This window comes from Nesoenas mayeri (assembly GCF_963082525.1).
Source record: "Nesoenas mayeri genome assembly, chromosome: 22".
Classification (NCBI taxonomy): domain Eukaryota; kingdom Metazoa; phylum Chordata; class Aves; order Columbiformes; family Columbidae; genus Nesoenas; species Nesoenas mayeri.
Window position 1 is genome coordinate 7217285 of NC_137572.1, and position 27257 is coordinate 7244541.

The window sequence follows — 27257 nt, forward strand, 5'->3', positions numbered from 1 at the left end:
CGAGGCAGCGCACACCAAGATCGCACACCCGGTAAAGATCGTTATGAGTAAGTACAGAAGTAGAAGATCAACCTACGTTCGTATTGCCAACTTTTTAGACTGCCAGAACGTAAGGGCTGTGCTAAAGGCGCTGTTCCCAGCGGAGCGCGGCAGGCCTGTTTGCGGCTGTGCTGCACCGTAGGCGGCAGTAACTCGGCTCCTTTGCCCCGGGATGGGAGCACAGGTCAGCAACCCCACCCAAAGGGGCTCTGGCTTTTTGGGGTGCTTCTGGCTTGGGTTTTCCAGCCTGGGGCATTTCAGCTGTTCCCTGTTCCAGGGTTGGAACAAGGTGTGATACAATCTGCACAGAGCTCTGTGCTCCAAACCGCTCAGCTCCAACAGGACTCCAGGTTTGATGTGGGTCTTTGTGGAGGTTCCAGAGGCAGCTCCTGTTCTCGGTGCCAGGTCTCCTGCCTTTTAGGGTCTCCATATATTCCAGGTGTCGTTAAGAATCCCCGTTCGGAGCAGCCCGTGTCATCCTGGCAGCGTGTGACCGAACGTGCAGCGGTGGTTGGAGCGGCGCCCGGGACGGCACAGGAAAGCAGGAGTTTGTGCCGAAGCGCCCTCCTGCCCTGCTCGCCGAGCTCCGTCTGCACCCGCACTGACGTTTGGCTTTGTCCTGCGTGCCCGCGACCGCGTGCGCTCCAGGCCCCTCACCGGCCCTCGCGATCCCAGAGCCCGAGCAGCCCGTGGGAGGTCAGGGGCTCCGGGAACACGCGCTGTGACGGTATCGGGTCTGTAACTCCTGGAAAAGAAGGGAGGTGAACACAAGGGACAGAAATCGCAGTTCTCTTTGTAGGGAAAGGTCACGTTACTGAGCACGGCGGGGGGGTCTGAAAAATGAGCTCCTGTTTGCGAGGAATTAGAATGAGTCGGATTTTTTTTCCACTTGTGACCTTTAGAGATGCTGCTCCCAGATTGATGAGCGGGCTGATGCTCTCAGAAACCCAATCCCAAATTTCTTCTCGTAGAAGGGCTGTCGCTCACACGCCGCGGGTGTCGCTTCCAGAAAACGTTCCTTTGTGCCGCCCCTCGGGACACGCGTGCTCGCTGCAGACAAATAGATGCTGTTCTGGTGACGTCTCCGCGGTGCTGCTGATCGGCCCTTGTCTTCCGTTCAAGGAGAAGCTGGAAGACGCGGCTTCCACCCGAGCCAGGCTCTAAATAGAGCACGCGAGAGCGGTTCCTCTGGAAAACGGCACCGCGCTGTTTTCTTTAGTGCTCCTGGGGGACGTTGATGTGGTTCTGCTGCAGTTCTGAGACTGTTCTCTGACCTGTTTCTCAGCCTTCACATTTTTACTCGGGGAAAACTTTTCAAGTAAAGCTGCTGAATTTCCTTCTCGTTCTTGTACAGATTCTGAACCAGCAGATATTGTGTGCACGAGTCTGAAAACGGTGCGAGCGCATTTGGAGAGCAGTGCTCGGGCTCTCGGGCCCTTGTGTTCAGCTAAATGGTGCATTGAGGTCTGAGCCGCTCATGGGCTGCGATGAACTGTGTGTGTGTGATCCATTGCTTTCCTTAGGCAGGACGGCTCCTCTCCCCTGCGGAAACCACATTTCGGTGCTGGCAAAGGGCGGCCATGGAACCAAGGACGCCGGGGCGATCCCGTCCCGCTGGGCCGTTCCAGTGCCGGGGCGATCCCGTCCCGCCGGGGCGATCCCATCCCGCCGGGCCGTTCCGGTGCCGGTTGGCGCGACGGCAGGGCCGGTGCCGGTGCCAAGCAAAGCTCCGCGGGTTCCGAGCCAGACAGCTGCGTTTGGGGTTTTCACGGCGTTCTGCAGCGCCGGGAGACCTCAAAGCAGCCTGGCCGGTATTGTGCTGAGAGCCGCGTTCCCAAGCAATTACCAAACCGCTCGACGTGGGTAATGAGCCCGGCTTGGGGGAGGGATGCGGGAAGACAAAGGCAAAACTTGGAGTGAAAGCTGTGAAAGCTTTTGACGTGAATAGACGCGGGCTGTTAATTGGGCTCCGTTCAGAATGTTCCCCTGGCTCCGTGTCCGAGCCGCGGGCAGAACAGCCCGAGCTGCGGCTGCTCTGCATTTCGCTCTTAATGATTTTTTGGCTGTGCTGACGAGGCGTGATTGAGCTTTTTTCAGACCAGAAAAGGATTGCAGGTCGTGTTCTCAATGGGGCGAGTCCCATCAAGCAAAAAGCTCCCTGGTGCTTTGGAAGGTTTGCTGTTCCTCTTCACCCTGTTCTCACCAGCCCTGATGGGGGATGATGCTCGGGAGGGTTTTATTCCCCAGCGCCCCCATCCTGGCGGGTCTGGCACCGATGAGCCGTGCCGCGGGTGCTGCTGCAGGACCGGGTCCAGTCCTGAAGCACCAAAACCTTCTTGTTCCACATCAAGCTGGGACCAACTGGCAGAGCCTCGCAGCGGCGGGTGACGCGGGAGCTCTGCGCGGGGCGGGCGGGCGGCTGCCGCGGGCGGGCTCCCGTTTGCAGAGCACAAATGCAAAGCTGCCGTAGGTGCAGCAGCGCAGCGGTTCCAGGTGAGAAAGCATAATGAAGGGTAGCTCTCATAAACAGCCGTTCCCCTGCCGCCCATGCCCGCGGTGCCGGGGGTTGTGCTCAGCTGTTCTAAAGCTCGCTGCTTCTGAGCGTTTTCCTTGCAGTGTGGTGAGTGCCCTGCGCCCACTAAACCTGCAGCGAGGTTCGCCAGCAAGCACAGGGCGTTCGGGTCTTTTAGACATTATACAGAACGGCGTACCCATAAAACCTTATGAGTCACCATGGTTTGTTTCATTGTCTTCCCACAGGCCGGGCTGCGCAGCCCCTGTCCCCTTGTCCCCACAGCCCCTCGTCCCCGCAGCCCTGTCCCCTCGTCCCCGCAGCCCCTTGTCCCCACAGCCCCGTCCCTGCAGCCCCGTCCCCTCGTCCCCGCGGCGCCCAGGGTGATTCACCTCGGCTCCACCGCGGGCTCCGTGCAGGAACCACCCAACTGGCATCTCAGCAAAAGCCATTTTAAAGTGTTTAAACTGCTTTTAGGAGCCAGATTGAGCCAGACTGTGATTTCAGTGACTCGCTGAAAGAAATACCCACGCTGAGCTATTGTACTTAATGTTTGTAGCTCTAACATATGGTGCATCGTACAGTTAATTGACGGCAGCGTTACTGAAAGTTCGAGGCTTCTGCATTTTAAGGACAGGTAGTTTTGACAGACCTCGCTCTAACTTGGAGGGTGTTTTAGAAAGTGTTTTTACACAGGGGTGATCTGGGGGGAATTTCTCTGGCTTTTGGATGCAAGTGCAGCTCCTGAATAAAACAGTGAGCTGCTGCAAACTTGAACTTCCACGGCTCTGAGCTGTTTATCGCAGATTCCTCCCCTTCCAAACGAGTCCGCTTTTGAGCGTGCGGCCCTCGCCGTGCTGCGTGCCGTACCAGCACCGTGCCCTGTGCCAGCACCGCGCCAGGCGTTCCGTTCCATCAGAGGTGGCAGAAATGAGCGGGTCTTTGCAAACCGTTGGGGTTCGTGCAGGGACCGGTGAAGAATGTGTGTAATTCCAGTTGTCCTTGAAAGAAATGCTGGGTGAACGGCTGGTAGATTTCCAGCTGTTGGCAACATGTGTAAAGGGTCTTGTGTGTCCCTCGTGCCAGGGAAGGTGTGAATGTGCGCGGCTGTGACGGGGGACACTGGGACAAGCTGCGGGAGGGTGTGATGTAGAAATGCAGTCGCTGTATTGACAAGGACAGAGAGGGGAGCCCGTCTGTACGTCGACCTCAGCCGCTCACCGCGGTTCTCTCTGGCGCAGACACGAGTGGCGGGTCCGTCCGCAGCCTAAACCTGCCCCAAACGGGGCGCTGGGAACCGGGGGCTTGCTTTGCAATCCCGGCCGGGCCGGCGCTGCGTGCGGGGCAGGAGGGGCCGCGTGTGAGTCTCACAGCGGCAGCGATAACGTTGGCTTTGTGACGGTCCCGGGCACAGCCGCGCTGCAATATCCCGGTGGGACGCGGTGTGAATGGCGAGCGAGGTATCGAGCCTCCGGGATGTTTTCCTTGCTTCTCGGCGCTGGAACGGATTGCTTTGGTTTATTGGAACAGTGCTGACTTTGTGCTCGCTGTAATTAATTCCCTTTGCTGGGCTGGGGGGAAGGTTGGTTCTAATTTCCTGCAGTTCTTTTATCGTAAGGCCAAAGGAGAAGCTGGCACAGCGAACAGATAGGAGCGCCGCATACGTGCATTGAAATTCAGCTTCCAGCAGGTAAGACAGACAGATTCTCAGTGATGTGGTCTCTGTTTGCACAGTTTTCACACAGGGACCCCTGGGGTGGGGTGTCGTGTCTGTTCCCAAGATCCCTGCCCGTCCGTGGGCAGCAGAAATGGGGCAGCCGAGCAGCCTGGGAAGCCAGAAGAGGCGGCAAAACTCACTTGAGAACCACAAGGGCAAAGAAACCTGTGGGAAGAAGGAATTTCTTGGACATTTTCACAGATTGAGGGTTTTTTCCCCAAAGACGGCAAGCGGCTCGCGGCTCTCGCGGTTCCTGGTCATTTCTAACATCCCTTTTGCTCCCTTGCCATTGGTACCCACAGGACATGTTCCTGTTGGGAACAACCTCTCTAAAGACCAGCAGTGCTGGTTGCTGGGTCCCCGGGATGCTAGTTGCTGGGTCCCCGGGATGCTGGTTGCTGGTTACCAGGATGCTGGTTACCGGTTTCTGAGTCCCTGGGATGCCAGTTGCTTGTTACCAGGTCCCTGGGATGCCGGTTGCCAGTTGCCAGGTCCCCGTGATGCCGGTTGCCGGTTGCCTTGCCAACACGCTGTGGAGAGCGATGTCGGAGCGGAGGAGGAGGAGGGAGCCCCTCCTGCCTAAACACACATGTACACAACCGCAGAGGGGGAAATAATAAGCACATGCGCGGGCATTCAGCATTCGCTCCTCGCTGCTCCTGCAGTTGTACAACAGTGTAATGTTTTAATGGTGGGTAATGGGGAAACATCAATTTCCGATGCGTTGGTTTGGGTTTTCGCTTGTCTGAAGCTGCGGAGCCCGGGAGCTCACACGGTGCAGCCGCCTGGGCGCCTGCGATCGACGCTGGCGGAGCCGCGGCCCGCTGCTGCTTCACCGCGAGAGGATCAGGGAGGAGCAGTACCTTGGAAATTGCTCTAATGGGCTCTGTTTGCATGTTTTCATTCTTCTCGGGAGGAAACAAGAACTGTTGGGATTTTAGACCAGAAGAGGCACGGCAGTATCTGGTGGTGCACGTTGCTTGTCTTTTCCTTTCTCTGCGGTTCGCGTCCCTTCCGTGGCAGCTCAAACACACACAGACGCCGCTTTCTCTCGGGCCTCCCAGCTGTAGCAGGAACGCGGTGGGTCCGTGGTGCCGGTGTCGCCGCGCCGGCCGCAGCTCGGCCTTGGGGACCCGCGGCTGCGGTTTTGCCTGCACCAAAGACGGCGGCGGAGGCGCCGGGGCCGTCTTGCTTTCTCGAGGCAGCGTTTTGATAAATGTTGATGAGTTTAACTGTAAAAGTAAATGACACTTTTAGCACGATGTGTGCTTTACCCAGTGCTTAATTATATCTAATGGTGCTGCTTGTAAAAGGCATTTACGGTTTTACTTTTGTTTAAAATGCCAATCTAAACCCCAAGGCCTACAGGCGTTTGTACAAAGATGAAGACTTAATTAAAAACTAAACACAATCATTTTTAAAAGGCATCTGCAGCTTTAAGAAACATGTGGTAAAATCCACCGAAGGCTTGATCAGAAGGGGCTGCTTGGAGTTCAGGTGTCCCCGCCGCCAGGGGGTTGTGTTTGCTTTGTGGCCGCGTTGGTGGCGCAGGAAGGGCGCTGGGCGAACGCCGCGATAAAGTCGCCGTGTCTTTATGTGAACGTCTACGGTTTCTTTTCCCGTCCTTCCAGCTTTGCCCTTGTCCTGTTCGCCAGCAGACGGGCCCGGGTTGGCCGTTGAAGGGCAGGCGCGAGCGGGCACCGCGCGAGCCGCGTCTCACGGAGCCGCGTTGCCGGGCTCGGTGCTCTCGTGGCTGGCACGGCCAGCAGCGCGGCGCTTGCACCGTTGTGGCACTCGCACCATCGCGGTGCTAGGGCCATCGCAGCACTCGCACCGTCGTGGCGCTCGGGCCATCGCGGCGCTCGCACCGTCGCCCTCTGCCGCTTCTGCAGGTCCAGCCAAAGCCAATCCCAGACACGAACACGGGGAAAATACAAAAGCGCGTTGTGTTTGTCATGGCGGGAGGAGCTGCTGGGCAGAGGCTGAAGAGACGTGCAGAGGCTGTAGCGAGTAGATTAATGTTTCAAGACGTTGCCGTCAGTCCTTTCGCACGTCTGAACGCGGTGGGTGCCAGGTCGAGGGCTGGCGCTGCGTTTTTTCCCAAGGGCCGTGCCTTGGGGAGCGCAGAGCGCGGACGTTCCGTTGGTGGCGCGGGGTTCGCTTCCCTGGATCTCGGCCGAGTCCTCAGTAGCGATGCAGCTGGAAGATAAAATGCAGATAAGGAGCTCTGTATTAGGGCGGCATTAATAATAAATGAGTGTTGATCCTAATTGAGGATTATTTAAACACACTGGAGGGAGGCAGCAGTCTGCTGGGACGTGTTGGCAAACACCTTCTCCCGCGCCGACGCTGCTGCCGAGCAGCCGCCCTGGCAGGGACACCCGGGGCTGGTTGGGGGGTGTCCCTGGCCACGGTGGCTCGGCAGGGACACCCGGGGCTGGTTGGTGGGTGTCCCTGGCCACGGTGGCTCGGCAGGGACACGAGGGACAGGTCCCCGCCTGGCAGAGCCCCCGGTGCCCACAGTCTCCCCTCGGGGCCGCGTCCCGTGCTGCCTCCCTCTCCAGCCCTTCCCAAGAAGATGCTCCTGTCTGCCGCGTGCGAGGAGCTGCTGTCCTGTGGGTGATGCTCGTAAACCTCTGACCTTACGAGTCTGGAATAAGTGACCTTTTATTGTCTCATGATGGACTGTCAGCTCCAGAGGCGGCTGCTTCTGCTCCTTCAAAGCTGTTCCATGGTGAGTCAGTTGAACTCCTGGACCGTTCCTATGTAGATGGACAGATAAAATAAAAAGCTGCCCTAGCAACATGTTTTATTTAAGAACTGTCAGAAGGGCTGAGGAACTAGCTCTAAAGCAGGGAAAGTGCAGCACGGCTTTCCAGCGTAGCCGTGGCAGCAGAACATGCAGATGGTGCGTTTAGACGGCGGAAGGTCCGTTGTGGCGAGCGGGACTCAGGATTCCTCCCCTAAATGCTCTGAACCCATGAACTGCAAATATGGTCGCTCTCTGGAAGAGCACATTTCTGGCGGTCGTTGTGAATTGCTCTGTCACAAGGTTTGGTTGGAAGCGTGGAGTGAGACGGGCAGAGCAACAGGCGTTGTTGTGGAGCAGCGCCGCGCCGCTCCGCTCACAGACCGAGAGAATTCCCCAGCGCCATTTCAGCACGCGGTAACTCACAGATGTTTAAAGTAAATACAGCCTCTGGTGTCAGTTCGGAGCTATTGTCATCTTTTATTCTTTACTCTTTAAGCGAGCAAAGCCCTAAAGGTGGCTACAGCATTTTTTTCCCCCACAAATCCAATAGCTGTGCACAACTTGCTTGCATTTGCAGTATATTTTCCTGAAGTGTGTGTTTCCTAACACAAACACGCTCCGCACAGCAAGTCATTTTTAGCACGAGCTCGCGTGTCCTCTCTGGAAGGAGGAGAGCGGCCGAGCTGCCGCGGGGGGCCCGGCCGGCACGGCCCTCGTGTGCCCCAGAAACAGACTGAGCCGGGGAGACGGGCGCCGGTGCCCCGCTGCGCCGCGATGGTGAGGCGCCGTGCTGCAGGGCGCCCACGGCTCTCGGGGCTCCCTGCATGGGGGATGGTGAGGCGCCGTGCTGCAGGGCGCCCACGGCTCTCGGGGCTCCCTGCATGGGGGATGGTGAGGCGCCGTGCTGCAGGGCGCCCGCGGCTCTCGGGGCTCCCTGCATGGGGGATGGTGAGGCGCCGTGCTGCAGGGCGCCCGCGGCTCTCGGGGCTCGGGGCTCCCTGCATGGGGGATGGTGAGGCGCCGTGCTGCAGGGCGCCCGCGGCTCTCGGGGCTCCCGAAGCGGAGCCGCAGCGTTGCAGGTGACAGAGCCGCACAGCACAGTGCAGCCCAGAACGGGATTTTTCTAGAACTCTGTTTGCTGCCGTCACCGTTGTTGAAGAGGGAAGAGCTCCTTGCCGTGGGCAGCACGGTTGCTTTGGCTGTGCCGAGTTGGTGACTGGCCGTGGAGATGTTCAAGAGGGAACAAGAGCTACTTGAATGCAGGAGAGTCTCAGAGATACTTGACTCAGGGTCACGAAACTGGTAATTACTTCTTATTAGAAGAGCAAGTTGCCGTTTCAAAATGTTGGCTGTAAACCTTGGTGCAAAACAAAGCTTTCCCGGAGGGTGAGGGTGGACGCAGGGCGGCCTTGCTGAGGGGTGTCTGCGTGGCTCGGGGTCCCGTCAGGGCCACGCGGGGGTGGCAGCACCGTGCTGTCCCCACTCCGCGCAGCCAGATACGCGTTGAGGGACACGGGCCGTCTGTGTCTTACTTTGCAGCCTTGAAAGCGAACGCTGCAGTGGTGTGAGGCAGAAGGGCGTGCAGAAGCTAATGGTGCAGGTTCTGGCCAAATCGCTCCTCAGGCTTTGCATCCCTGCACCTTGCGTCCGGGAGGCGTAGAGCGCGGCGTTGTTCTTTGCGTTGAGTCGGGGCCAGGGCGCTGCTCTGGGCGCCGAAGGGGCTGTTCCCGTTGCGCTGCTCCCGCCTGGCCCCAGGGCGCTGCTCCTCGGCCCGTGATTTAAAGTTGCTTCTTGTCACTTCTGTGACTCTGCTGGGTCCCTAAACTTTATTTCCCCTGGTCCTTCCTTTCCTATTACAGCATACACACCGTCATGCTGTACACGTATCTGGGGCTCCTCAAGATACCCAAATACTGCCGGTCAATATTGGCCAAGAAACCTCCTGAACCGTTGCCCTGAAGACGGGTCTGAGGAGCCCTGGCTTGCTTTATTCTGGAGTTCGCGTGGCTCAGCACACTCGGTGCAGCCACGTCCCGGCGCGAACGGCTTCACTGGCCTGCACTTCAAATAATTTATTTCTAAATTACTTCTACTGTAATTCTTATTAATTCAAATAGGCTTCTAAGCTGATGTAAAATTCAGTAAATGCGAGGAACAGTTTAATGAATCGAAAATAGGATTGAGTCTTTTAAAGTAAATGTAAAAAAATATGCTAGCAATAATTGCTTAGATGGAAATCGGATCTTAATAGCTTTGTTAATGATTTGTAGGGAATGTTGCGTTTATGAGAACATATCAAGCTGATCCTTGTGCAAGAACCTTTTTTCGGATGGCTTTGATGAAATTACTCCCCAGCAGCCGTTAGGAATGTTTAATGCTTTGACTGGCACTGATTTCCGGAGGTTGGAGCGCGGTTTGCACAGCGGCGCCTGGGGTCGGGTCCGGCGCGGGGTGCGGCGCCCGGGGTCGGGTGCGGCGCCCAGTGGTGGGTGCAGCGGTGTTTTGTGGGTTGTGCTGCCCACCATCGTCTCTAATCCGCGAGCCGGGCTCTGCGGGCCCGGGGCTCCGTCCGGGCTGTGCTCTTTGCCAACCGCGTTACCGTTCAAACTTCATCAATCTCGAGAAACTAAATTGATGCCACAAGGGCAGAAAAATGTGCCGAGACTTCAACTCGGTGCCATCAGGCATGGAAAGTGTCTGAGCATTTACCAACCTCCCTTTCCAAGTGACGCAAACTTTCCATCAAACGTTTATTTCCAATGCCCGTCAGCTGATAGAAGTCAGTCAGAAAGAAGGAAGATGGTGGCAATGCAAGATGAGAGAAAAAATAGAGCATAAATAGCATTGCCGTGAGATTCCCGGTGCTTACGGACAAACCGACGTGCGAGGCGCTTTTCTCCCGTGCCTGTCCCCTGCGTTCTTACAAGCGGAGCAGAGGAGCAGATCTCCCAGCGTGCGCGATGTGATGATTCGGTTCGTTAGGAGGAGAGTTTCCGAGGTGGTGACCCGTAAACGATTACAAGGCTCCCGCCGCATAATTGTGTCGTTGCTTTTTTCCTGCCTCTGGACATGAATAGCGCCCGCTGATTGCCCGGGTGAGTAAAAACCGCTTCCCAAAGTCTGTCTGCCCGAGTCAAAGGATAAATGCTGCTTACGGCCAATTGTTCTTTCAAGGTAATTTAACAAAATCCGTCTTTGGAGAGAGGAGGTGAATCTTTGCCGTTTCTGTGTGTGGTGCGGACCCCGCTGCCCGGCGGCTGGTGCGGGTGCTGCAGCGCGGAGGGGTGTCCGGCGGGAGCACGGCCCCGTCCTTTGCTGCTGCTCTGTTTGACACACCTGGAGGGCACATCCCGAGCCGTTCCTGCGTCACCTGCCCACGCTGCTCCGGCAGAGAACTCAGCTTGTTCCTCAGCCGCGCTGGCTGGGAAGGAGCCTGCGTGGTGTGGGCAGAGTGGCCCGTGGGTTGTGCCCGTGGGTCGTGCCGGTGGGCGGTGCCGCCGGCGTGTTGTGCAGGAGCACCCGGCGGTGCTGGAGCTCGGCGTCACCAAACACGAGGTGCTGGCGTCGCGTCTGATCTCGTGATCTCGCCTCTGCTCTCTCCCGCAGGTGTCGGTCAGAATTTGGTGACGGAAGACGTGACGGTGGTGGAGGGAGACGTCGCCACCATCAGCTGCCGAGTGAAGAACAGCGACGACTCGGTGATTCAGCTCCTGAACCCCAACAGACAAACGATTTATTTCAGAGACTTCAGACGTGAGTTTCCTCGTTGGGTGGCAGCTCCTCCTGCGCCACTTGCACTCGGGGGATCTCTTCTTTTAACGTAGCACCAGACTCTTAAAGTTTAGTCAGTGATTTAGAGGGTAGATCAGACAGGCAATCATAATCCTTCTCCTTAATGGAAACCTTGATGGTCGCCTTTAAAAGTCGGACTGTCGTACTTTGTAGATAGAAATTGATTGTAGTAATTCAGGGAATTGCAATTGAGTGCCAAATATTTAGCTGACACAAACAAATAGAACAGGGCAGCGCCGAGACACTGAGTGTTCTCCAGGGTGACCCGTTTGGGTCCAGGTTTCTGTATGACCGCCCGGACCTGGCGCGGGGGCCCTGGCTGTGCCTGCTGTGCCGGCAGGGCTGAGAAACCTCCGCTTCCAAATTCTTGACAGAATTTGGGCAGCGGCTGCTGGTCAGGTGCAGGTGTTAAACCATGCTTGTCCCAGCTCTGTATCTTTCATGCTGTCCACTGACTGTGTGCAGTCAGAAATGGGGCCGTGTAGAAATGTGCTCTCACAATAAGCATTTCATCTGTGTGTCCCTGAGCCACCTGATGATAAAACCAGCCCAAAGATTCGATGATGTGCTCAGTGATTTGCTTGTGTTGATTCTTTGTAATGGTCTGAGAGCAGAAATACCGTATAGGTGCAGCCATTAGGTCAGGAGCAGGATGGGGAGCAGCTGGGACACGTGGGGTGCTGGTCTGGCTGCCCCGGCTGCTTGTACCGGCGCGCGGCGCTGCGGCGCGGTGTCCTGAGCGTGTCCTTGCTCCGCAGCGCTCAAGGACAGCCGCTTCCAGCTGGTGAACTTCTCCAACAGCGAGCTGCGCGTGTCCCTGACCAACGTCTCCATCTCCGACGAGGGCCGGTACTTCTGCCAGCTCTACACCGACCCGCCGCAGGAGATCTACACCACCATCACCGTGCTGGGTGAGCACTGCGCGTGGAGCCCCTCTGCCGTGCGTGACCCCACTCGTGGCCCTGGGCTGCTCCCCGCAGGGGCCGCGGGGCTTTCCAGCAGCTGGGGTTCAATGCAGACAGCCCGGAGGACGGGAGACGGTGCTGCCGCTGCTCCTGAGGGTGTCCCAGCGCATCCTTGGGCTTCTCCAGCTGCTCCCGCGCCGGCAGCAGCGCCGGTGCAGCCCCGGGCTCGGCAGAGCTTGGCGGGGCCGGAGCGGCCTCCCCGTGTCCCCTCGGTTGGCTTTGGGGTGACAGACAATGCGATTCTGGGGAAAGGGAAGTTGTGGGGGTTGCGTCTCGCACAGTGACGCGAGAAAGAAGTCAGCCAGAAAGGAAAAGCTGTAGAAAACGGCTTTCAATAATTATCTAACACACAGAGGGAAAATAAATTAACGTGAATGCTTTGTGGCGCAGTAGAGCTGTTCGGTTTGTGAATGAGTGCTTTCAGTAGTCCGACCGCTCCGATCACACACTGAATCTTTTCTTCCCAAACCTGGGGATTTGTGAGATGCCATTTTGATGAGCAGTGACAGCGTCTTTGGCATCTGTGATGTTCCGTAAGGCCAAATATTACCGCGAGCTTTGCTGGTGAGCATCCCGGCACGGTCACCATGCTGAGGCCTTGGAAATAACGGTACTTAGTGTATTCACCTCTACGCCAGCGCCGTGTCTCAATGGGGAGACAAAACAGGCCAAGGATCACTCGTCTTCGCTGGTCTTGACTCCATAATGAGGAGGAAAAGGGCGGGCGGGAGCGCTCCCGGTGCGGCGCTTCCCTCTCCCGCGCGCTTTCATGTCTGCCGTGGCACGATATGTAGATTTATTCATGCTTAATTGGAACATGTGAAAATCTCAAATATGTAGCCCGTTCTGTTCTTGTTAGAGAAAAGCCACAAGTGACTAATTAGTCCATTTGATCATCTGGATGGTATTTATACGTATTTGTTCATCATTAGCTCAAAAACCTGTTAGTCACATTTGAACTATGCAGTTGCTTAATCACACTGATCAGAGCAAAGTTGAGTTTCCTCTGGAAGTTCTGGGTTTGTTCTGGAACTGCACGAGCTCCGGCGATGGCTCCTGCTGATTTTTTCCCCCCCGGGCTCCCGTGGGCAGAGGTTCAATCCCTCCGCGTCGCGGTGCTTAAGGCCGGTTGTCACATCTCGGGGTCACCCCCCTGGAGCTCTCGCCTGCCTCTGGGTGTTGCTGGGTTGTTTCTGACTGGGTGCAGCCCCCAGCTCCGTGTCTGAGGAGCAGCCGGTGCCGGGGCCAGCGCACACGGGGTCTGTGCCACAGAGCCCTGTCCGATCCGGGGACCCTTTTGTCCCCAGTGCCGATCCCAACCATCAGCCCGTGTGTCTCCTCTCGGTGCTCCCCGGGCGGTGCCTGCCCGCGAGACAACGGAGAGTTACACCTTTGAGAAGTAATAATTTGCAAAGCTACGATGATTATTGGGTGGAGAATGGAAGTGCTTACTCTGATTACTGTGAAACCACCCATCAAAGAGTTTCATCGATTGAAAGATCAAATAAATGCTGGGGGCTGGTCTCCTCTAGGAGATTTTATGGGTTTTCCTGAAGGTTTTGTCTTGTGTAGTGGTGAAAAAATGTCTTTTTCATCAAGTACCTGCCATGTTGTTTTGTTCTTTGTAGTCCCGCCACGCAACTTGGTCATTGACATCCAGAAAGAAATCGCCGTTGAAGGAGAAGAGATCGAGCTGAACTGCACGGCCATGGCCAGCAGACCCGCCACCACCATCAGGTGGTTCAAAGGCAACAAGGAGCTCACCGGTACGCGATCCGCCGTCACCGGCTCTGTGCACGCAGCACAAAGTTACCCAAGACAAGCGGAGTGAGCTGCTTCAGCCGGCAGCTCGGGAGCAGAGGAACGCGGGGCCGGGCGGCTCCAGCGCAGCGGGGCCGGGCTGCGGCTCGTCCCGTCCCTGCAGTCACCTTGGCTGTGCCTGCGCTGCGGTTCTGCGCTGCTGCATATTGCTCTCTGCCCGCTTTTAGCTCCGAGTAGGATCATCTAGCTCGGGGCTGCAAAGACTGCAATTCACCTTCGCGTCCAGCTCTCTTGTTTAGAGAGCGTCGTCTCCATTCAGCTGAATATTCATTTGCGATGGGTCTCTCGGCTCCCCAGGCCCGGTCGCTCCCCGTGTTTGCACATTCCGCTCAGTGACTCTGATCGCCCGTGACGTGCTGTTGGTTTAAGTCCATGGAGCTGTGAGACGGGTTGACAACACCTTTGTCCTCTCCCGGGGCCGCGGCGCTGCCGGGCTCTCCGTGGCAGCCCAGACTCGTTACTGGAGCTGGTTTCCGTGCCGGGCGCTGTGGATCCGTCGGGCAGCACGTCCCGAGTGGCGCTTCGCTCAGCCGCCGCGGCCGTCCCCTCCCAGCGCAGCGCTGCCGAAACGCCCTGGCCTGTCGATACTGCCCGTAATGCCGCTAATCTGGTTAATCGCTTTGCCAGCCTATTGTGGATTCGGGCGCGGGAGGGGATTTGTAGCTCCATCGATCGCGGGCTGTGGGGATTTGGGGAGGCGCCAGGGGATTGTTAAGCGTGGTTTAATTGGCGCGGAGTTGCCGTGCCCAGCGCTGCTCTCGCCCTCCCGCAGGCAAGTCGGAGGTGGAGCAGTGGTCCGACATGTACACGGTGACCAGCCAGCTGCTGCTCAAGGTGGCCCGCGAGGACGACGGCGTCCCCGTCATCTGCCTGGTGGATCACCCCGCTGTCAAGGACTTGCAGACACAGCGCTACCTGGAAGTCATGTGTGAGTAGCAGCACTTCTAATGCTCTTTCCGTGTGAAACTGTCCGCTCTGGAGTTCGGGAGCTCTTTGCGATGTGAGGAAGTTACAGCATAGCTGGGGTTTATATCCTGTTATGTAAACACTGAAGTCCAAGCGCTGGGTACCAGTTCACGGGCTGAACCGCGACTTTTCCCAGCCCTTCCGCAAACCCAGGAACACGCACTTTCCTTCTCTTAAGGAATCACTTTCTGTACATAGAATTTGTGCCACCAAAGGTTCCTGGCTGGGCTTTATCATTGTCAGAACAGATTAAATCTCAGTGGTTTTCTTTTAGCAACCTACATATCCCTTGCAAAGCGCTTCAGAACCTCGGTGCCCTGCAACGGAAACTCAATGTTGTGTGTTGTGAACGTACCACACCGGCTCGTTTCCTAAATCAGAGGAGCAGGAGTTACCTGGGGTCTGCAGTGACACCCCGATGAGGGCCAGGGTATTGTCTGTAATGCCCCCAGGGTGTTCAGTGTTAATAACACATTTTGCTCCAGGTAGGACCCGCTCTGCTGCGTGTGAGATTCATGGGGCTCGGGAGCAGGTACCCGAGACCACCCGGTGTCCCAAGGTGCCCACCTGGGCCTGCATTGATTTATTTCATCTACTTCATTATGTAGTTTCATTATGAACATCTTGGTTACAATTCTCCTATCTCTGAAACTAGCAGGAAATAATGTTCCTGTAATGAGGAAAACAGCACCGATCAGATACCACCTAAATTGGCAGATACTGGATTTCTTGCAACTGTGCTGATGTGTAATTCATTTATGCAAACTTAATGTCCATTAACATTTCTTGTAGAGCTCCATTAGCTTTAATAATACATTAGCACCTTGGTGAGGCTTGATCAAATACTTAACGCGGGGGGAGGAAGATCCCATCTCCCCTGGCACGTGGAGGTGTTGGAGCCCGGCCGGGTTCCTTCCCCTTGGTTGAAGGGCGTCCGTGAACCTTCAGGCTCCCTTCCAGGAGCCCCTGACGTCCCGTCGTTTAATGGGGCACGAGACGCCGCTGTTTCCGCAAAAAAAACAACGGCCTTTTTTCCCATTGCTCTCAAATCAGCCCCTTCTCACCGACTGCGCTTTGCAGCCTCTGCGGGCTCCCCGTGCGGGGGGCAGAGCGCGGGCAGGCCGCGGGTTTGGCTGTGGTTAGCCGGGTTAGCCGTGGTTACCCTGGTTAGCTGTGGTTATCCTCGTTATGCTGGTTAGCTCTGGTTATCCTCGTTATCCTGGTTAGGTGTGGTTATCCTGGTTACACTGGTTAGCCGTGGTTATCCTGGTTAGCTGTGGCCCACGTTTCCGCCCTTAGCGCTGGTTTTAGCGTCCCTCGGAGTGTCCCGGAGCTGCCGGTTGCAGCGCAGCCAGCGCGGAGCCCCCGCGGGAGGGATGAGCAGGACGAGGGGGTTCCGTTTGCTCTTGGGCTCGGGTCTGAATCAAACTGGTGAGAAGCCGTGCAGTATCTGCGCGGGGGGGCGGCGGCGCTGCGCGGGGCTGCCGGGCGGGCAGAGCAGATGGCCGGCGCGGCGGCAGAGCGTGCCGTGCGTCACAGCCGCGCGCTCCCGGCGATCAGCGGCGCCCGGGCTCCGTGCGCTGGAGCGGGGCCAGACGGCGGCATTTGGTACCCGCTGCTGATCCGCAGCGCGGGGGATGCAGCTGATGCGGAGCAGCCGGGCAAAGCTGCGGCCGCACTGCTCCCGTGTTTCCTCACGCCACCCCCCTCACCTCCTCTCCTGCGGGTCCCGCCTGTTCCTGCCCAGCGCGTCCGCCTCGTCAGACAGCAGCAGCGCACCGGCAGTTGTTCTTCTCCGCAACGTTTTCTTTTTCTGCACTTGACGTATCCAGGTTGGGGCTGAGACGCGTTGGGGAAGGGCAGGAGGATGATGGATGGAGCCTTCTCACATAATGAGGTGCTTTTGGTCTGACCAAGTTGCAGAGTAGGAAGAGGTTTTTCTAACGTGCAGCTCAAGAGTTTGGTTGGTTTTTCAGAACATGAAACAACCGCGTAGTTCACAGAGCGGGGAGGGCCGAGCCGGTTCCCGTCACGGGCCGGTCCAGCCAGCAGCCCGGCAAGGGACAGGCCGAGCGGCGCTGTGCCCCGCGGGCGGCGCTCTCACAAAGCCGGGCTTACCAAGGCTGCGCTCCACGCTGCAGCCCTTCCCGAGCACAGCCCGCGCTGCTGGGCCCGACTGCCGCCTCGGCCGCGGCTCCGGAACGTTCCGCAGCACAGGGGCGCAGGCGGGTGGCGCGTCCTCCCGTCCAAGCGCAGGCCTCGCCTCTCTTTCAGGTGATTTTCTCCGAGCCAGGCATGTCAACAGTTTCAGGTAGATGAGGACCTCAAGTGTCACTGGCAATCTGGAGCGTTAGTGCCTCGGCTTGCTTAGAGGCGTTGCTGAGAACCTGTATTTATTTCACTGAAATGTTCTCCTCTGACACAGAAAGGAAGGTGTAGAAACTAAAGTCTGCGAAGTGACCTACTTCGCTCCGTCTTACAAACCGTCTACAGCCGGGGCGGAACAGCCGGTGCGCGGCGGTACCCGGAGCTGCGGTGGGGCAGGCCGAGCCCGCGTTCCCAGCTGACCTGTCGGCGAGCGCACAGCTCGTGCTGCGGCAGCGGAGCAGCCGCCCGGCCCTGCGGCTCCATCGTGCCGCTCGCGGGTGAGCCGGCGGTGGCACGTGCTGTTCATGGGTGAGCCGGCGGTGGCGCGTGCGGCTCACGGGCGAGCCGGCGGTAGCACGTGCTGTTCATGGGTGAGCCGGCGGTGGCGCGTGCGGCTCACGGGCGAGCCGGCGGTGGCACATGTGCCGCACCGTGGCCCTCGGCAGCCGCGGGGCGCATGTGGACGGGGCCGTTACTGGAACGAGAGGCCCGGGATGGCGTTAGAGCGTCCCCGCTCCGCCCGCAGCCGCTCGCTCGCTGCCGTCCAGCCCCGCTGCAAGGGGTGAGGCGCCGGTGCCTGGAGTGTAATTTTAGAAAGGAAATGAAGCAACAAAATGCATTAAAAGATCATTAAGGAGCTGAGTGGAAGGAGACATTCTCGGAGACATTTAAGTTCGGCCTTTGTGGCACTTTTCCTTATCTCATTACGTGGTGCGGGAAGTGGAAGTGTCAGAGTCTTGATCTGACATTTTCTCTGGGTGGGTATTTTTTTGGCTTTTCTGAAGTTATAATTAATTGCACATTCGTTTTTATAATATCTACATGTGTACTTCTAAAATATGCACCGATGGAATCTATTTCACCCTCTCCTGTTATTAATACGACGGGCGAATTCTTTGCACCCAATTATGTTAAAACTGGCCATACATTCTGTCTCGTCTCCGATAATCCTGATATTTCTATCGAGTACAAGTATTAATTGTGTAGTATGCAGTGCAGTGATTAACATCAGTGTGATTTATCATCTGGAGATTTCTATAAGACGAATCAGTGCGTTGTTTAGTTCAGCGGGGCGGTGACCCCTTCAGAAACTTTCATTTAAAGGTGGTTTGTTTTTTCTTTTGGTAACTATGAAAAGCACCACAACCAGCCAAGTGTCGAGTTATTGGATTTTCTGGGGCATTAGCCACTCTTGTTTGTGATATTTCCCAGTTGGGTGCTCATTTGCAAGCTCGTTAAAGAGGTTTTCGGGGAGGAAGGAGCACACACGCGCAGGGCCGGACTCTGCGGCTCCCGGCGCTGAGTGGCACCGGGTTAGTGCGGGACACGGCACGATGCAGACAGAGAAGCAGCAGCACGAACCCCGAGCAGAGCGTGGTGTCCTGGACACTGCCCATGCACCGCTTGTCTTCCCCATCCCTGCTCTTGTGTGTTTTCCCCCCAGAGCGCAGGAAGGCGCTTTCGGCTGCGGTCCGACCTCAGCTGGGCGCGCGGCGGCCGGAGGGGCTGGGGCTTTGGTTCTGTCGATGGGCGGCTGAGGGTCAGGAGCCACCTGGGCTCTGGAGGCGTTTCCCGCAGCGGTTTTGCTGTTTGATGGCTGTTGCGGTGCAGTTTTGTTGGGGCGGGCAGGTCGCTGCGTTGTAGGAGCCGCTCGCTCGTTGCCGGGCGCGGGAGCTGCGGCCGCGGTGGTTCCGTGGGCGCGGTTGGCGTGGCCCCGCAGAGCGCGACAGCAACGCTGCGCGCATTCTGTGCAGCAGCTCGTCGCAGCCCCCGCGCCCGGTGCAATGGCTGGATGTGACCACGGAGCTCCTGATGAGAGGAGATGGGCGGAAATAATGGGCTTAGGGCTCCGCGAGGCTCCGGCCTCGGCGTAGTGCGGTGTCTCGGCTGATTAATGACATCTAAGCGCTATCGATGGAGCGCACATTTAAATGGATTAAGAAATCACTAACTGGCAGATCTGAAAGGATGGTCATTAGGGACTAATCGGCAAGCGATGGTATTTTTAGAGCAAGCGCGCTGGCCGGTGCTGGGCCTGACGCTGCTCAGCGCTCCCGTGAATCGCCCCAGCTCGTACAAAGTCACCGTTAACAGCAGCTGCTGGTGGCACAGGGACTGGGCTGGGAGCGAACGGGGAGAGCTGGGACACACACTGAACAACAGGAGCGGGTCTGGGCCGGGCTGCACGCAGCGTGGGCATCGAGCAGGGACGGGGACAGGGACAGGATGGGGACAGGGACAAGACGGGGACAGGGACAGGACGTGGACAGGACGGGGACAGGGACAGGATGGGGACAGGACGGGACGGCTGCAGCTCCCGTGCCGGCAGACACGCAGTAGCTGCTTGTGACAGAAATCTCATCAACCACAGAATGGGCTTGTAATAAGTTTTTCAAATTGGTTGCTGCTACAGCGTAACCTTTAGACTGCTGGTATTTAACCTTGTATATCACTCTTAGCTTTTGAATGAATTTAGCTTAATAAAGGTGCCTTATTAAATTACTGGGCTGTTTTTTTAAGCTGCTAGGAATACACGTACTAGGAAATAGCTTTGGGTTGTTAGATCTACTTGGCTGCCAGTGCAGCGTGTAGTGGCTCAGATGCATAGATGCGAGTGCATGTTTGTGCGCAGTCACCCGGCGGTGTGGAGACCCGCGGGTCCCGGTGCGGGTCCGGCTGTGGGAACGCGTGCGGTACAAGCTGGGCTGCCGCTCGCCCCGATCGCGGGGACGGCCCCGGCCCCGGCTGTGCACGCGGCTGGAACCGCCTTGTGCTAGCACAGCAGGTCACAGGCGGCAAAGCGCTGGTCCAGGCCTTGGGAGCCGTCCAGGCTTCACCAGGAGAGGCTGCAGAGCCATTCGCAGAGCCTGCTCGGCACAGGGCGCCGCGGCTTCGTGTTCCCACGGAAATGGGGCTCAAAAGGCTTTCTGCTCTGCCCACAGCACGGGGTGTAATGGCACCGTGTTCCTGGCACGGGCGCGGAGGTGCTGCCGCAAAGCAAGTAATAAATGACGAGCAGATGGCCGGGGGGGTGGGAATGGTGAATGAGAGCGGGGAGCCTGAGCGCAGCGTTTAACATGCTGCCTGTGATTTACTCGCTGCACAGCACTAGTTCAACCCGCCCGCGTTTGTGCAGCCTGAGCGGGCTCCTGGCGCGGCCCCGCAGGGTGTCACCCGCTCGGCTTCCCTGGGCTGCTCCCAGCCCTGCTGGGGCCCCCGGGGACCCTGCTTCCCCGGCTCACACCCGCCACAGACCCGTTGCTGCCCCGTCTCCATTTGGCACGTGCAGAGCAGGAGCCGTGTTTTGGGGACCCTGGAACATGACCCATGTTTTGGGGACACTGGCTCAGCTCCCCAGGCATCCCCGTCCCCTCTGCAGCCCGCGGAGCCGCCGAGTTCTGCTGCGAGGAGCATCTGCGGTGGGGATTAGGTTGGAAAATGTTTGTGCTGTAGTCATCTCGGGAGAGGATTTACTCGTGGAGCTTATTCCATTACTGAAAATTATGAGAGTTTAAATTGGTTAAATCCTGACACGCATCTTTTTTTTCTAATCTCTATTATTCTGTAGGAAGCATGTTAATGAGTTAAACACAGTTAATAAAATGCAGCAAGCCAATATTTTTGGTAGCAGTTACTCTCAAAGGTAATAGAAACATTTAAATGGCTTCAACCTTTATGCATACTGATGTTTTTGCCTCCCTTTGTTCCTTACAGTTGAGTAAATTCCTGAAAAATACATATGGCTTAATGGCATTTGTAGCATTGGATTGATTTCTTGCTCTGGTAATGTTTTAGCTACAGCTTCGATTGTGTTTCCAGCCTGTGTTTCAGCTGCAGCAGGTGATGAAGTTTTTAATTGTGGACTCTAGGTTTGTGGCTTTTCTTCCTGCAGGTCTTGCTGAAGTGTTTCCGAGCTGGCTCCCTGACCACAACGCTTTAATTCTCTGGTTATTTTAGGATTTAGCGGAGCTCCGTTTGGACGCACTGAAATCCTCAGCTGCTGAAGCAGCGGCGCCGGCGGCCGCGACGCGTTGTCTCTGACAGCGTCTCTCGCGCAGCCCGGCGCCGTCCCCGCTCACTGTGCCGTTCTTGTCCCGCAGATAAGCCCCAGGTGCGGGTGTCTCAGAACTACCCGGTGCAAGGCCTGACGCGGGAGGGCGAGCCGCTGGAGCTGACCTGCGCCGCCTTCGGGAAGCCACAGTAAGTGGGACCTCGGGGAGGGGCGGCGCGGCGGCTCCGGGTGCCATTCCCTGCGCGGGCGGTGGAACGGGGTGCAGACAGACGCGCTCTGCACCCGAGCGCCCGCTGCGTGCTCGGGACGCGTGTTTCCGTTGGCACGGGCTCCCGCGTGGCGCGCGGGGAGCGATTTCCCCGGCGGAGCTGCCGGGTCACACGCAGCGAGGCCTCGGGTGCAGACGGGAATGGCCGTTGTGTGCGATTACTGTGCGGCATGAGGGGACCCCCGGGGTGATCCCTGCGGGGATCCCTGTGGGTGACCCCAGGCGCGCGGGTCCCAGAGCTCCGCTGGCGCCAGGGTGCTGCGCGCCACCGCCGCAGAGCGGATCGCTCAGGTAAGGCCCGTCTGCTCACACTGCCCACGCGATGATTTTCCTGCCTTTTCCGTGCCCTGTGTGGTTTCTATGAAACGCAGGTTTGATTCTCTCTCCTGTTCTGGCCATGCCCTCGAGGCTCGCTCACGTAGCTGCAGAAATGTGTGCACCAGGAAGGTCCTGGCGAGGGAGGGCAGCTCTTCTTCCACACTTCCATTGTTCCGATTTGAGTTTTGTCGACTTTATTTTTTCCAAGACTACTTTCTCTTCCGCTTGGATTTATGGCTGTCAAGTATTTACTCTCCTTTTTTGTTTCGTCATGTTCATGAGACTCGTGCAAACATCCCTGCGCTGTGGCAGCGTCCCCGGAGCCCAGCGCTGGCGACTCCCACCTCGTTTTCTGGGTTCCCGCTCCCCAGTTTGGGCTGTTGGGCACGTAGAGGCTGGCGCGTCCCCTTCACCACCGAGCCTGCCCAGAGCCCCTCGCACCGCTCCCCCCACTCGCTGTCATCTGGGGATTTAATGAATAGGCTGCTTGACTTTTTTCCCTTCCAGGCGATGAATAAGACATAGACACGTTAAATAAGACAGACACGTCTCCGGCAGCATGCCACTTACCGTTACGGTGACGCTAGGAGTCCGCTTATGTAGGTCACTTCACCTGTGTCGCTCAAAGCGCAAGAAAACACGCAGTAAAACAAGGGGCTGTGTTTGCCTCTCTGTTTGTAAGACAAACAGATCTCATAAAATCCTTTACAGAGGTTTAAGATGAACGGGGACGTTTCTCCAGTTAAGCAAAAGCATCACTCTGCAAAATTTGGCAACATACACATTGGGGGAGGGAAGGTTGGAGGGAGACGAAAGACCAGAGAGCAGAAATCCCTGGCTTGGTCTGAGCAGAGGAATCTGGTCAGATGAGGCACAGGAGCCCCCAGCCCGCGCGGCAGGGCAGCGGGTCCAGGGCAGCGGGTCCAGGGCACCGGGCAGCGAGTCCACGGCACCGCACGCGGGTCCACGGCACCGGGCAGTGGGTCCACGGCACCGCGCCGCGGGAGGCTCAGCCTGGGCCAGAACGTCCCTGTTGGCCACGTGCTGTCCAGACCTGCACCCAGAGCACCCCGCGGATGCACCTTTAGTCCAGAGCCTCACAGATTCCAGGTTTACTGAATAAGCGGATGATTAACCACTAATGAACTTTCTTCCTGCTTGCATTAGTGTTTTCAGAAAATTTAAGGTGTGGATACAGTTTCCTGTTGGGTTAAAATATATTTAAATAGAGGAAGCCCGATAGCATCTGGGCTTGAGTAGCGCAAAAAAGTATGTGTTATTTCTTTGCAGTGTTTCTTGGTTTGGGCTTTCTGTCTGTGGATGAACTATTGAAGATGCCATCTTTACCATAGGAAAATAGTAATGTGCTTGTTTCTTTCTCTCCCTCCTCTGTAGGCCTACGGACATGAGGTGGTTAAGAGTAGATGATGAGATGCCTCAACACGTTGTAGTGTCTGGTTCAAACCTTCTCATTAGTAACCTAAACAAAACAGATAATGGTACATACCGCTGTGAGGCTTCAAACGCGGTGGGGAAATCACATGCGGATTACATGCTGTTTGTATACGGTACGTGAGAAAAACCACCGTTCTTCTAGACTCATTTACACGTGATTGCAACATGCCGCGCTCGGAACGCTTTGCCGAAGTGACCGCTCTGTTTGGCGCGCGGTTTGCGGGAGCAGCGTCGCGGGTGCCCGCGGCGGGCAGGGGGCGCTGCGCGGGGGCCGGTGCCCGTCCCTTCCCCGGCTGCCGCGGCGGGAGCAGCCGCAGCGGGGCTGCCGGGGCAACGGCTGCGTTCTCTGCCCCCGGCTCTCCCATCCGGCCCCATCCGCCCTTTTCGTGGCACCTTCTCCAGTGTCCTCAGTTACGGCCCCAGGTGGTTCTGAGCCTTTCATTCAGTTAAATTATGAAAGAATCAGCCAAGTCCCCAGAGAATTGCAAACCAGTGAGTAAACGGGAGGAAGGAGGTGACTTCAGCCCGTCTGTGGCCGCTGAGCAGATGCTAAAACACGTCTCAGCATCTTTTTCAAGCGCTGTAAAGCACCTCCCTGAATTGCTCAGCTCCTCGGCGTTATTTTGCCGCTGCTGCGAAGCCGGCGCTCCCGTCGCGGGACGCGGCGTGCGGTGAGGATCAGGAGGCGCCCGAGGAGCCGCCCGGGCTCAGGACCAGCAGTCCGGGGCCGCGGTGGCTCGGCCGCTCGCAGCGGCTCTGCGGTGCCGGGCTCGGCCGGGGGTGCTGCCCGTTCCCGCGGCGGGGCAGGAACTCGCTGTGCTCTCGATTCATTCCATGCAACAGCTGCTCGAAGCTCCGCAGACCAAATCCTCCTCCGCTCACCCTGATCCGGATCAGCAGTTGGCATCTCCTACCCAGATGCCACTTGCACATGAGCCTTTTTAAGCCCAGCCTCAGAAACCTGCCCAAAGATTGAAGATAAAACCAAAACTATAGTTTAGAGCTGCAATCGAGCTCATCTGCTGCATCATCCCGTGGTTTTCTAGTGCCTGTAACTCCAAAAGATTCCAGTTTACAGAATGAAGTCAGATATGCATTTACGATGGAGCAATTTGTGTGCTTATGGTACAAAATACAAATATGTTCTTTACATCGGTGTTTAAAGAAACAGCTGCTGCTGTTCAGAAGCAAGAGAGAGGTTGGAATAGGACCAGGCAGCTGCCGCGAGCTCAGACCCACGGAAAGCGCAGCCATGAGCAGCCATAGTGACGCCCTGCGGCTCCCCGCGCGGTTCTGGTGCTGGTTTGGGGAGCGCTGGGCAGGTCAGTGCCCTGGGAGTCTCGCACTTGTTCCTTAGTTGGCGTTTTGGATATGGGCGAGAACTCGAGCTCCATCGGTGCCCCAGGACGAGGTCCCAGAGGGGCACAGGTTCCTGGGGACGTGACCTGCGCCCTCCGGGCATCGGGCAGGTGCTTCAGCCACGCCGGGGAGGGCTTTGCGTGTCCGTCAGTGAGGAAACGGCTTTACATCCCATCGTGTCCCGTTCCTGCATGTTCAGGAGTGTTCCGGCAGCACCCGGCACTCTGGGCGGTGTAAAGAGCCCGTGAAGCATTTGAAAGGGAGAAATCGGAGGTGCTGGCTGGGAGGCAGCGCGGCGGCCGGGCTGCGGCCATGGGCTGCACGGCCCCTCGCCCGGCCGGCACCGCGGGGCCTTCTGCACCGGGGCGCCAGCGCACAGCGACCGCCCGCAGCGCGAGGAGGGAGCTGCCTCTGGGGCTGCAGGGCGGCGGCTGCCGGCGGCGTGTGACACACCTGTTCCTGCAGGACACGCACGCAGCCCCGCCGGGCTCGGGTTCCAACACGCGTGCGGGTGCTTGTGAGCAGGTCAGAGGGTCCCGGCCGAGGCGCGGGCAGCGGGATGAAGGGACGGGCTGTAACCGCTCATGGTCTGACCATGGAACCCCGTCCCCAGCCAGACAAACTGCCGGCTCATGTCCCCTCGCTTCCGGGACGCCGCGTGCAGCATAGAAAGGTGCAGCATCTAATTAAAGTTCAGATGTATTAATTAGGGAGTCTGAGAGAGCTCGCTCGGAGATAAAAGCAGCAGATGCGTTGGGGATGAGACGTTGACGTGCTGTAGAGGAAACCTCAAATCAAAAGCCTGTGAAATGTTTCATGCTCTATTATTGCTGAACCAATCCGCAGTTCAAAGTCTTCCCGACTACTTAGCGCATTCAGTTTGATCATCTGGGCACTGGTACATGTTTTTGCTTTTCCATCTCCTGTCTGCCTTGTCCTGCCCGGCGATGGCACTGGGGACGTGGTCCTGTACGCCACGCAGGTGCCGGGAGGGGCGGCAGCGGTTGGGTCCCAACAGGTCCAGTGCGTGTGGGACGTGGGTATCGGTCACCAGAGGAACGTCCCTGCACCCATGTTTCTCATTAGCCATGCACTGGAGCAAAACCAAGGGCGTTCAACTGAAATTGTCAGAAAAGCATTGACTTTTTTTAATTGAAACATCTTGGGGAAATTCTTCATACCTTGAAACGGATATTTAGCAATGATGGTCTCATTTCTTTGTACTTATTGCTAACTTGGAGGTGGCTTTGACATCCCGCTGCGGTGGATTCGTAGAGCACGGGGTGGGCTGCGCGCGGGGGTTTGGGGGCAGGGGCGCGGCCGGGCCCTCCGCCAGCTCCCCAGAAGCAGCGCCCGTGTCTGTGCGTGTGAGCTGTTCTGTCCTGGAAAGCGTGCAGTTTATTTTCTTGTTCTCTCCCATTCCATCTCTCCCATTGACTAATTTGTGCTGGATTTTATTTCTGCTTTTTTAATTTATTTTAGCATAGTAGGAGCCAAAGCGGGGGGTTGGGGGCCAGATCCTGCAGCCAGGGCGGGTCGGGGCAGCTCCGCAGTGTTGGCTGCAGCTGGTGACCGAGCCCGGGGCAGGACCTGGCCCGCGGTCCCCGAGCCATCTGGGTGTCCCCAAACCACTTGGGTCTTCCCAAACCACTTGGGTCTCCCTGAGCCACCTGGGTGTCCCCAAACCCCCCGGGTGTCCCTGAGCCACCTGGGTGTCCCCAAACCCCCCGGGTGTCCCTGAGCCACCTGGGTGTCCCTAAACCCCCCCGAGTGTTCCCAAACCACTTGGGTCTCCCCAATCCCCCGGGTGTCCCCCTGGCTCGGGGCCGCCAGGCGTCCGACAGCCGCGCTGCTTCTTTGCCTCCTTGTGTTCCTCTGATCGCAATTGACCACTGTTGTGTTCTGCTTGTTTTTTCTTAATTTGCTTTTTTTGTTATTTTCCTTTTTATATTTTATCCAGATCCCCCCACAACTATCCCTCCTCCCACAACAACCACCACCACCACCACCACCATCCCTACCACCATCACAGGTACGGTACCTTCATAACCATTGGAAATGTCATGAATGTTTATTGTGTGTTGTGTCTCTGAGCCAAGCATGCAGCCTGGGGAAGATCAGCGGGTCCCTTGTGTTTCGCGGTTCTCCGGTGCCGCCGTGGCGCGGGCGCCGCGGGCTCTGAGGGGCAGGGCGGCCGCGGCAGGAAACGCGGCTCGTTCCCGTGCTGGGGCTGATACCGGCTGCTTTCCCAGGGCAGGTGGAACAGCCTCAGAGCTCATTTAATGCGGGCGGTCGGTGCAGCTCAGCCCCGTCAGGCCCCGTTTCCGAGCAGCCGGCAGCACAGCGTGGTCTGTAGTAACTGCAGTGACTGAACCGGCCTCGCGTGGCTCGAGGTGCCTTTTCTCGTGCCCAGGGCTGTCCCTGTCTGTTCGCTCCCTCTGCCTCCCTCCCCGAGAAGACAGTTCCACCTCCGGTTCCCATGGAGTCGCAGCACCTGTAGGACCCTTTTTGAGGAGTTGGCTTTAGTATTTTAGTTCTTCCCTGTTGTGTGAGAAAAGGTGAACGGACCAACCCGCTGATCACGAGACGCCTCTGTCCCCCCGCGCATCCGTCACACCCCTCAGCACACCCGCTTTCTCGGCTCATAAGGAAGGCCTTGCTCATTTTTTGTAATCATTTGCATTGTCATTTTTCTGGTCTTTTCTTTCAACTGCTGCTTTTGCTTCTTTTGCTTTCCTTTCCTTTTATTTATTTTATTTTGGTTTTTCTGGGGGTAGAGGTGCCAAAGCGAAGGTGAGAACGGAGCGTTGAGTGGCTCACGGCGCGGCGTTTCTCCCTGTGTAACCCGTGCCCTGTGTAAATGCCTTCACGTTTCATTTGCTCTCCTGCCGCCGCTCGGCTGCTCCACGTGTCC

At 57.4% G+C, this 27257-nt stretch overlaps 2 protein-coding genes across 2 annotated transcripts in view; both read left to right on the forward strand.

Annotated features, from left to right (window-relative positions):
- USP28 (ubiquitin specific peptidase 28) overlaps window positions 1-27257 on the forward strand; it is a gene marked incomplete at both ends in the record, with an annotated part of 269710 nt that overhangs the window by 89756 nt on the left and 152697 nt on the right. The window lies entirely within an intron of this gene.
- The window catches only part of CADM1 (cell adhesion molecule 1), a gene marked incomplete at both ends in the record, with an annotated part of 94602 nt that overhangs the window by 49425 nt on the left and 17920 nt on the right, over window positions 1-27257 (forward strand). Inside the window, 7 exons of the mRNA XM_080358078.1 lie at window positions 10627-10773; window positions 11571-11723; window positions 13406-13543; window positions 14371-14526; window positions 21032-21131; window positions 22925-23097; window positions 26304-26375. Of these exons, the coding sequence (XP_080214204.1) occupies window positions 10627-10773; window positions 11571-11723; window positions 13406-13543; window positions 14371-14526; window positions 21032-21131; window positions 22925-23097; window positions 26304-26375 (939 nt within the window). The remainder of the gene's footprint in view (window positions 1-10626; window positions 10774-11570; window positions 11724-13405; window positions 13544-14370; window positions 14527-21031; window positions 21132-22924; window positions 23098-26303; window positions 26376-27257) is intronic.